General features: G+C 38.5%; 1 protein-coding gene across 3 annotated transcripts in view; it reads right to left on the reverse strand.

Moving 5' to 3' along the window:
* The window catches only part of dnm3a (dynamin 3a), a 46,663-nt gene that overhangs the window by 26,485 nt on the left and 8,445 nt on the right, over positions 1-11,733 (reverse strand). For all 3 annotated transcript variants that reach the window (XM_038306907.1, XM_038306903.1, XM_038306902.1), the window contains exons 5-10: positions 8,665-8,763; positions 5,572-5,732; positions 2,543-2,685; positions 2,325-2,460; positions 2,126-2,193; positions 1,891-2,029 (exon numbers count right to left, since the gene is read on the reverse strand). In XM_038306907.1, coding sequence (XP_038162835.1) covers positions 1,891-2,029; positions 2,126-2,193; positions 2,325-2,460; positions 2,543-2,685; positions 5,572-5,732; positions 8,665-8,763 — 746 coding nt within the window. The remainder of the gene's footprint in view (positions 1-1,890; positions 2,030-2,125; positions 2,194-2,324; positions 2,461-2,542; positions 2,686-5,571; positions 5,733-8,664; positions 8,764-11,733) is intronic.

Below are 11,733 nucleotides of genomic sequence, written 5' to 3' on the forward strand. Positions count from 1 at the left end.
TGAGGTATCACTACTCTCCATCATGAGGAACTTCAGAACAGGCTTGTTTGTAAATGGAAATGCACCATAGAGACAAACCGCCACAGTTCATGTCTAAGAGAGATTTCTGTTTTTTTTACGCCAGCCTCTTTGATTTCATTTTTTTTTTCTATTTGCTGATCCTACGTGTTAGTTTGAGGTTAAGTGGAAACACAGCAAATAGCTGATTGTATCATGCTACAGGAAGTAAAGTACAATATTCACATAACATACTATGAATGATGACAGAGATTTCATAGGAAAAAATATCTTTTTATTCTGTCACCTGACATTTTTTAATTGCTGAATGTTTTATATATATATATATATATATATATATATATATATATATATATATATATATATATATATATATATATATATATATATATATATTTTATCTCATTTTCTAAATCTGCGAATAACTACAGTAGTAGCCATTCAAAATGTCCCCACTTTCCTTGATTGTCCCCTATAATTCCTTGTTAAACATCAATCTTTGTACTAAATTATTCTTTCTGTCAAAGGGAGTTTTTCCTCTCCACTGTCGCTACAAGCATGCTTAGTGTGAGGGATTGCTGAACAGTCAATGAGTCGATGCAATCAGCTGGTTTTCCTTAGATAGAAAACTTTGAATCAATCTGACTGGATGATCTGGTGAACTGGAAAGTGACCTGAGATGATATGATGTGAACTGGCGCTATAGAAATAAACTGAATTGAAAATTTTATCGAATGTACAGGGTGGCAAAATGGACACCCTGTTTGATAGAAATTTCAAATTTTTTAAATAATAATATAATTCCTTGTTAAACATCAATCTTTGTACTAAATTATTCTTCTGTCATGATTTGTGGACATTAAGATCTAAAGCGAAGCGTCATCTCCTGGTCAGACCCTGTAATTCATTGAAAGGTTGGAGTCAGAGTAAAAACATATGCAGGAGGGGGTCCCTGCAGTGGCTGGGAGTTGGAGGGGATTTTGCTGGGAGCGGCAGGGAAGTGGGCTGCTGTTTGACTTTGAACGGCCATTTTGAATGGCTGCTACTGTTTATGTTTGTAAATTGACATAATTTTTTAAACATTAACTCAGATGTTATGATCAGTTACACAGTATTTTAGTTACTTTTTTACTCTTTCTCGAGTAATTATCTGGAGTTACCTTCCCGCTATCGTCTCGATCCTCATCGCCATGCAGGGGAGCAAAACATCCTGCCTGGTTAGCCAGGCCAACAACAACGACTCCCCATTCCTAAGGGTTGGACCTGTTTTCTCTGTTAAATTTGCATATTTTCTAATCCATAACAAGGTTTTTGTTTGCGTCACTTTATAAGCCTGGAACTCAAACATTACTCCAGACATTTTAAATCGAGAAAGCTTCCTGAATGGAATGAGAAACGTCTTCGAACTGGAAAACAAAGTTCAGCTGTTTGTTTGTTTGTTTTTTTTACTTTTTTTAACCTTTACTTTATCTGACGAACTAGTTCTACTTTTAAGATCAGTTTTGGTACTCTACCCACCTCTGTAAAAAGGTCAGATTTCTGGATGGCTCTACTTATGTTTGTCTTGTCAACAGATTCTTCCTCCTTAGTTGTGAATCTCCACAGCTCCTTCAGAGTTACAACAAGCCTCTTTTCCTACTTTACTCTACCTGTTTGGAAGATCAGTTTAGGAGAACAGCTGGGACATTATATCGGTATGAAACCTTTTTATTCAACTCTACTTTAAAAGCTTTGCCTACCAAATGCATTTAGGTGCATCAGAGTGAAAGGGACAGCACACGTTTCCAACACCGTTCTCTGATTTTTTTGGGAGTCAACGGAGGAAGAACTAAATGGGCATGAATACCTTTGCTTAGTACTGGATTTCCATACCTTTTCAATGCACTGGTACACCGTCGTAATCAGTTCCTGATTGACCATGTCAATGAATTTGATACACGGCGCTTTAAGATTTGATATCTGTTTCTTTACAATGGCTTCAAACGCCATATCAGGCGTAAATAAGCCTGTCCTGTGGAGAAAAAAAACTAATTATATTTAGCAATAAAAACAAAAAATAAAAGAAGAAAAGGAGGCTGAAGGTCATGCTTTAAACTCTGTGCTTCACCTGACTCCGTGTATGTTTCGGATGGCATAGTTGATCTCCTGGCGGAGCTTTGTCTCATCAGACTCAATCTTGGCACAAGAGCCAATAAAGACATGACAGGAGAAGCGTTATAAGTCAACATTACAGCTACTGAAGGTCATAAAATAACACAACAGCTGTATTATTGTTAATCCATGCCTTTCAGCTAAAACAAACATACCATGACCAGTTCACTGGGGAAACGCTCGTGAAAGATTTTATTGATCCGAGCTCCTCCCGAGAGATTCACCATGTCTACTTTGTCACCAGAGCCTTCAATTAGCTTCTCAAAGTCAACAGCCAGGCGCTGAACTAACCTACACAGCAGGAAGGTACAGCTTTATTCACCCACATACACACACAGAAATCAAAAGTTAGCGCAAACAGAGAGCGACTGACTGTAGTAGGGTCTTGGTCCTGCGTGTTGCATCGTCTGGACTGAACTTTTTGTATTCTTCAGCTTCTTTATTCAAGGCCAGAAGTTGGCTGTGAAGATGGTTACGAAAGGCTGGCAATGCATCCCGGATGTGGTTTGTCAGTTGCTGCAAACAAAAGCCCTCAATGCTTGTTCATTATTATTATTAAAATCCTTTTTATTCATTTTAAACATGTAAGAACAACAATTAAACAGACAAAAACAAAATGGTAACAGCTGCTGACATCACATATTAGTAAGAAGGGAGGAGGGGAGAGGGAGGGATGGAGGCGGGGAGGGCTGGTGTGAGGGCTATATACTCAGGAGACGTCTGTCTCAAAATCCCAAAGAAATGGCTGCCAGATGGTATTGTATTGTTGAATTGAGTCGTTAACTGTGTGGTTCAGATGTTCAAGCTTCAGATGGAACATTGCTTATGAGACGAAGGAGCAGCTCTCTTCCAACTGCACAGTGGCGGCTGGTCAATAGAGGGCGCTGCCCCATCCACCCAATTACCCTGATTAAGACATATATTTTAAAAATACATATAGTTTAATTTAATTTCAAATTAAAATGTAAAATATTTCAAAATATATTGATATATATTTGTTAAATGTGCAAGATAAATATTTAATCTTTAATGAGGAGTGAAGCGTCATTTCATTCTTCGTCCGATTGGTGACGTATTCCTGCCCTGGGGCGCAAAAATCTTTTCCTATTTACTCATTAAAAGTTGTACATGTGCAGTAACTCCTCTGCAACAAAGAAGTATAGCAGAGCTCAGGTCGCAGCTAAGGCTAACGCTGCATCCTGCTTTCCCTGCCTCCATTTTTCAAAAGTCAGGATCTGAGCCAGCATGGATAAAGACAGCTAGGACTGATTTAAAGCACTTTTTAGGAAAGGCCAAGAAGAATGAACAATCTGGGATTCACAGGGAAAATAATATAGTCTACTTTTGTTTGTTAATTTGCATAGATGCTCTTAAATAAACACATTCTCAGAAAATAAATCGTTTTTACACGTTAATATATAAAGCTTCTCTTCTGGTACATTCTTTTTTAGGTTTGTGACACAATATTGGACCAGGCAAAACACAAATTGGCCTCACAAAGCCACAGAAGGACAACATTTATGTAGAAAAAGTACACCTGTACATAAAATTATGTTTTGTTTTGATCAAATATTTTTATAACTTATTTTTTTTTGTTGGCCATCATATAAATATACTGGTGTGAAAGCTTAGTAACTTAGTTTGATTGGTTTTTGGTATACCTCTATTTTTAATTTATCTTTGCTGCTCCAGCTGCGCGGTCGGAAAACTGGTCTGATGCGTGTTGGGCGGAGCTACTTTATCTTTTCTTTGCCTGTTACAATGGCAGCTATATTTTCTGTGATCAGAGGGTAAAAAGTAGTTTTAATATGTTTTTAGGTGAAAAGTTCCACCTGAAAACATCTGTGCAGTCAATTCATCAAGATTACTATCCTGCATTCAAATATTATGTTGCTGTCGCTCAGACCTCCACATACTGGCGGTGCTCTGTCAGTAGGAATCCCATTTATCAGCAGCCTCTGGCCCGGTCGCCTCTTCACGGTTTGCCGCGGCGGCTAGGAGGCGGTTTTCATGTACGTAATCCAAGCTACAGGCAACAGGATAATAAAAATGAACAAGTTTTGATTGCAGTTTTTGTCATTTTAAGTTAATTTAGGCGTTAATAAACTGTTTCAGAGGAGTGATCATAGCGCTCTGCATCAGCAGTGCTGTGTCTGTCTCCCTGCCAGCTCCCAGATAAGCTTCTCTGATTGGTTGATGTGGCGTATCCAGCAGCAGAAATGAAAATTTTTGCGTTAGCAGCGCGTCCAGCACGTCAGATGCTCACAACGCCCCGCTTCACCTGTTCAGACACGCTGCGGGACGTTTTGCTGCGTCTTGATTCGCTTCAACCATTGACTTTGCATTTAAACTAGCTCCTCCTGCTGCCTCTGCTGCTTTAGGTGTGAACGTACAGTAGCTATGTCAGACGGCAAGCAGACGAAGCAGCTTGTTTACATTCAAAGTCAATGGTTGACGTGCATCAAGGCGCAGCAAAAGCTCCTGCAGTGCATTTTAAGCAGCAGAGAAAGCGCCTCATGAGCTTCTGAGCATCTGACGCACGTGACCTGCTTCAGAAGCAGCAACAGCTGCTAAGTGTTGGAAAAATTAAACTTTAGCTGCTGGACGCGCCACATCAACCAATCTGAGAAGCTGATCTGGGAGCTGGCAGGGAGACAGACACAGCGCTGCTGATACAGAGCGCTATGATCACTCCTCTGAAACAGTTTATTAACGCCTAAATTAACTTAAAAGGTCGAAACCTGCCAGCAAAATATGTTTGATTTTATTATCCTAGTGCCTGCAGTTTGGATTACGTATGTAAAAAATGTCTTCCAGCAGCCGTGAACAGTAGCAGAAAATCGTGAAGAGGTGACCGGGCCAGAGGCTGCCACTGCACAGGATTCCAAGTGACAGCGCACCGCCGGTGCACGGGGGGCTGAGCGGCTCCGACAGTGAAATAATACTTAAGCAGGATGGTAATCTGGATGAACTGACTGCACAGATGAAGTTTTCAGGTGGACTTTCTCACTTAAAGACATATCAAACTACTTTTTACCCACTAATCACGACAAATATAGCTGCCATTGTTCCAGGCAAAGAAAGGATAGGGTAGCTCCGCCCAACACGCATCGGACCCACTTTCTGCCGCGCAGCTGCAGCAGCAAACATGCTTCAGCCGTGCATCAGAACTAAACTTGTACAAGCATCAAAAAGGAAGCAGCACACGTGTTTTTGCTGCTCCTGCTGCCTGAACGTAGAATTAGTGATGGGGATGCAGCGGTCAGAATTTAGCCATATATAGCTGATACTAAGACCTTATCAGTCGTAATCATATCGATGGATTCATCAATCCACGTTATTTGAGGCAGCGTCAATGCTTGTTCATAATGCCTGAGTGAGCATGCATGTGTGAACTTTAACCTGGTTAAGTGTTCTTTGTAAATACGGGGTCCCCATACGCTCAGCCATGTGTTTATAGGCTGGATGGGATAGAAAGAAATTTCTCTCCGATGTCAGAGCCGCCATGATGTTCTTTTTCCCATCGATGTCCTTCTGGCTGCGGTTTACGACCCCTATGTAACCTGAAGAGGAAGAGATAAAACACAAGTGATGGGCAACTGGTCACTGGAGGTTAAAGCAACACCTGGACCTTTGCATACATCACATTTACAAGCTTTCATGGATTTAACAGAGATAAAATACAGGATAACTATAAGATAAAATAAATACACAGGAAAGAATCTAAATCTAAATAAGTCATTTTTTTTCTTAAAATAAGTGAATTTTGTCTTTAATTGAGGAGGCCAGACACCTTGCCAATGAAACAAGACAATTTACATTTAAAATAAGAAAAAAATAATAGCATTTTCTTATTTAGAGTGCATATTATCTCATTATTTATTTTAGGAGTAAAAGTACTCATTCCATTGGCAGCTCATCTTATTTAACTACTAAAATTAAGGCTAAATAAACTTAATATAACAAATGTTTACTTATTTCTAGATCGTTTTTGCAGTGTAAAAGTTTCCTTTTTAAACAAAACAATCTGAAAAAATTCCTAGTGCATGCTTTATTCTATGGAAGCAAATCGTTACCATATTTCAAATGAAAAAGCATTTTCAGAAATGCTTTTTCATTTTAAGAATGGGGCTGCATTGTTTGACTCATAAATAAAATTAGTAATCAATCATCCTGTTTGCATTTTCATTTTCTTCTTCAACACTGCTCATCCTTTTACTTAATTAAAATGAAAAAGAAAAAGACATTTGAGATTTATTTTTCTAAATGTACCCCAGCAAATACATAGCAAAATAAAATTTGAAATGTAAAATTTGAAAATGAAAAAGCATTTCCAGAAATGCTTTTTCATTAAAATTTTGGTATGTATTTGCTGGGGTACATTTTGAAAAAATAAATTAAATATTTTGATTTATTTTAGAAATAAAATGTCTTTTTCTTTTTCATTTTAATTAATTAAAAGGGTGAGCAGTCTTGAAGAAGAAAATGCAAACAGGATTATTGATTACTAATTATTAATTACTAATTCCATTGCAGCCTTTAGAGATAAGCAAACCAGAATAATTTAAAAGAGAAAACAACTATGAAGACCAACGCAGCAGGTACACTGCAAAATATTGAAATCTAAAAAAAGTCTTTTTTTTTTTTTAACTGAGGAGGTAAATGAGACACTTTGCCAATTAAACAATTTAGACAATTTACATTTAAAATAGGAAAAAAACGATTGCATTGCCTTATTTCAAGTGCATCAATTATCTTATTTTAAGAGTAAAAATACTCATTCCATTGGCAAATCATCCTTTTTACCTATTAAACACACTTAATTTGAGCAATTTCTAGATTGTTTTTGCAGTGTAGGCATTGGCTAAAGTAAGCATGTGGCAATACAACTTTTTCATCTTCACAATATTACTGATATTGCTGCTTTGAGTATTGACCGATACTGATATTGCTGCTTTGAGTATTGACCGATACTGATATTGCTGCTTTGAGTATTGACCGATACTGATATTGCTGCTTTGAGTATTGACCGATACTGATATTGCTGCTTCAAGTATTTAACAATACTGATATTGCTGCTTTGAGTATTGACCGATACTGATATTGCTGCTTCAAGTATTTAACAATACTGATATTGCTGCTTTGAGTATTGACCTATAATGATATTGCTGCTTTGAGTATTGACCGATACTGATATTGCTGCTTTGAGTATTGACCGATACTGATATTGACCAGATATGATATCAGCATGAATCATACATAATTTGCTTATTTTGTATTTTGTGGAATGCTGGAAAAGGCTTGATTAGGAGACATTACTCAGAGAACAAGACTCAACAACAATAGAGTGTTTTTGTCAGCTAAATTTTAGATGCAGGTCGAATCCTTACTATGGTCGTTTTCTGGCTGATATCGGACAGATTTTCAATATCAAAATCAGACGATTCCTAGGCTAAAGTTGTGGGGAAGTTTACAGGAGGATTAGTTAGAAAACTGTATCCGATCATCTGCAAATAGAGTTGGTTAAGACATGACTGGAAACCTGAAAAACATTTGGCGTCTAACAGTTTAGATCAATGTATTTAAATGGTAGAAGTCAAGGTCTAGACCCCATGACTCATTTCATCGATGAGTCATGAAAATCCTGATATATTGATGTTCTCCATCCAATCTGACTGATCTTCAGCCACAGTTTGAGAAACATCTTCAGTCTCTGGTTTGCAAAGCTGGTAGAGACATATCCATAAAGAGCTGCAGCATTGATGACAGCTCCAGGTGATGTAACATAGTTTTTACTCATCACTCCACAATTTTTATGTTTTTTATAGTGAAAAACAATTAATATTTTCACACACTGTATTGAGCAACTTGATTATTACATAAATGTACAATGGAAATGTTCAAGTTAAATTTGACAAGATAAAAGGTGAAAAAGTTAGAGCCTTATAAAAACTTTTGCGAAAGCTTGCGTTTTCTGGTGAGGCCTTGGGAAATCTTCTCAGGCAGCCATTTGTTCCGTTTTGACTGCAGGAGGAAATCTGTGTGTACGTACAACAGCAGGGCACGTTGTATAAAGTGAGCCAAATCTCTGACTTAGAACAGTGATAGATGTAAAAGCAGCAGACTTTAAATCTAAAGCTTCTACTCAGTGCTGCTACAGGAGCAGTTATATCAGTGGGCTCCCATGGCTAATGCATTTCCACTGCAGGGGAAGCATGAAGAATCCCAGCAACTGGTGGTGCTTTATCCGTTCTGTAAAACCTCAGAAGGCTTCAGGCTGTCTCTCCCTCTCTCACAGACACAATCTATTTCCAACACACTCACACTCCCAGCTCTCCTTAAAAGCACAAGCAAAACTGCATGCATGCAGACATACTGTGTACTAAAACCGACTGCAGGAATGTTAATCAGAAGGGATCAGATAATATTTGCAACATGTTTAAATTGAATCGTGATACGTGAAAGCAGAAAAATTTGTTTTTTTTGTCAACACACCTCTGCGTAAGGGAAGTAACCGGTTTTCTAGTATTTCCTTGGCATCAGTTCCTTTGTCCATCAGATCAAGTTTTGTGATTACACCAATTGTTCGTTGACCTAGGATCAGAAACAGAGACAAGTTTCTTACATTTAAACAATGTTTTCAAAGAAAATTTTTACACGAGAGTTAAAAAGCCTTTAGATTCCCTGCTGTTGATGTACAGGTGCTGGTCATAAAATTAGAATATCATGAAAAAATAGATTGATTTCAGTAATTCCATTTAAAAAGTGAAACTTGTATATTATATTCATGCATTACATACAAACTCATATATTTCAGATGTTTATTTTGTTTAATTTTGATGATTACAAATGACAACAAATGAAAATCTCAAATTCATCATATCAGAAAATTAGAATATTACTGAAGACCAATAAAAACAAAGGATTTATAGAAATGTTGGCCAACTGAAAAGTATGAACATGAAAAGTAGGAGCATGTACAGCACTCAGTATTTAGTTGGGCCTCCTTTGGCCTGTATTACTGCAGCAATGCGGCGTGGCATGGAGTCGATCAGTCTGTGGCACTGCTCAGGTGTTATGATAGCCCAGGTTGCTCTAATAGTGGCTTTTAGCTCTTCTGAATTGTTGGGTCTGGTGTATTGCATCTTCTTCTTCACAATACCCCATAGATTTTCTATGGGGTTAAGGTCAGGAGAGTTTGCTGGCCAATTAAGAACAGGGATACCATGGTCCTTCAACCAGGTACTGGTAGCTTTGGCACTGTGTGCAGGTGCCAAGTCCTGTTGGAAAATGAAATCTGCATCTCCAAAAAGTTGGTCAGCTGCAGGAAGCATGAAGTGCTCTAAAACTTCCTGGTATGTGGCTGCGTTGACCCTGGACCTCAGAAAACACAATGGACCAACACCAGCAGATGACATGGCACCCCAAACCATCACTGACTGTGGAAACTTTACACTGGACTTCAAGCAACGTGGATGAAGTGCCTCTCTTCTTTTCCTCCAGACTCTGGGACCTTGATTTCCAAAGGAAATGCAAAATTTACTTTCATCAGAGAACATGACTTTGGACCACTCACCAGCAGTCCAGTCCTGTTTCTCTTTAGCCCAGGCAAGACGCTTCTGACGCTGTCTGTGGTTCAAGAGTGGCTTGACACAAGGAATGCGACAGCAGAAACCCATGTCTTTCATACGTCTGTGTGTGGTGGTTCTTGAAGCACTCACTCCAGCTGCAGTCCACTCTTTGTGAATCTCCCCCACATTTTTGAATGGGTTTTGTTTCACAATCCTCTCCAGGGTGCGGTTATCTCTCTTGCTTGTACACTTTTTCGACCACATCTTTTCCTTCCCTTCGCCTCTCTATTAATGTGCTTGGACACTGAGCTCTGTGAACAGCCAGCCTCTTTAGCGATGACCTTTTGTGTCTTGCCCTCCTTGTGCAAGGTGTCGATGGTCGTCTTTTGGACAACTGTCAAGTCAGCAGTCTTCCCCATGATTGTGTAGCCTATAGAACTAGACTGAAAGACCATTTAAAGGCTTTTGCAGGTGGTTTGAGTTAATTAGCTGATTAGAGTGTGGCACCAGGGGCCATCAATTTTGAACCTTTTCACAATATTCTAATTTTCTGATATGATGAATTTGAGATTTTCATTTGTTGTCATTTGTAATCATCAAAATTAAACAAAATAAACATCTGAAATATATGAGTTTGTATGTAATGTATGAATATAATATACAAGTTTCACTTTTTAAATGGAATTACTGAAATCAATCAACTTTTTCATGATATTCTAATTTTATGACCAGCACCTGTAACTGGGATTAGCTTTCCTATTCCATCGGTTAGAGGAAATCACCTCATTCATTCTAGCTTACCCAAAAAAAAGCTATTACGCATAATCAGTCTTCAAAACAATCAGACCTGGAATGATGACCTGGTTATGCTCTCTGCTTTTTCTCATAGTAGCTTCATCTGGTCTGTTCCTGTTTGGCTGTGACTCCATCCTGGAGAGAAATATCAGCTGTGCTGCTGCCATCAACACTTTTGTTTCTAGATTTTGGAGCTTGGCCTGTTTTCCAGTGTAGTCCTGTTTCTCTGACTGTGACTAACTGGATGTGCTCTCTTCATCCTCTGACATGGGAGCTGGCTCGGAGCTCGTCTGCCTGGCTGTGTGTTTCCTGGACGGGGCCGCCTGTGGAGCTGGTTGACAGTTGCCTTTTGTATCTATGCTTCTTTTTCTATGTCTGCTTCTGTCTCCTTGAACCCCAGTCGGCCTCAGCAGATGGCCGCTCACACTGAGCCTGGTTCTGCTGGAGGTTTCTTCCTGTTCAAAGGGAGTTTTTCCTCTCCACTGTCGCTACAAGCATGCTTAGGGCGAGGGATTGCTGAAGAGTCAATGAGTCGATGCAATCAGCTGGTTTTCCTTAGATAGAAAACTTTGAATCAATCTGACTGGATGATCTGGTGAACTCTAAAGTGACCTGAGATGACGTGATGTGAATTGGAGCTATAGAAATAAACTGAATTGAATTGAAAAGGTAATTAAATGTACAGGGTGGCAAAATGGACAACCTGGTTGATAGAAATTTCCGATTTTTTTATACTTTTTTTGTACTAGCTGTAGCTATGTGCAACATAGGGAAAATTGCAGCTGCTTTCTTGAGTAGTAGGTTCTTCTGTCTTCACTTTTTTTAAGTGTGGAACAGAAAAAAAATGGTTATGTCACTTAATTTATATATGCCATAAAACTAGTGTTGTCTGTTAAAAACTTTGACACTTTGATTTAACAAAACCAAGAAAAAAAGAAAAATACCACAAATATATCATAGTGCTGTTTTATTGTTCACTGCTTCTAATGAGCTGAGTTGGGTAACCAGGAAACATCACTAGTGCAGTCTTTTCTGGTATTTCATTGCCTGGGACATTTACTGTGTTCTACTGAAAAAAAGATCATTTAAAGGAGAAATTTTCAAACAAGAACAAACATTCGAGAAAAAGACGTAAAATCAGTGAGATGCCCATTAGACAACAGAAAGAGCTGAGTGGTTTAATGAAAAATAGAGTCTC

This window comes from Cyprinodon tularosa, unplaced genomic scaffold, assembly GCF_016077235.1.
Source record: "Cyprinodon tularosa strain WSP-4 unplaced genomic scaffold, ASM1607723v1 ctg597, whole genome shotgun sequence".
Lineage (NCBI taxonomy): Eukaryota > Metazoa > Chordata > Actinopteri > Cyprinodontiformes > Cyprinodontidae > Cyprinodon > Cyprinodon tularosa.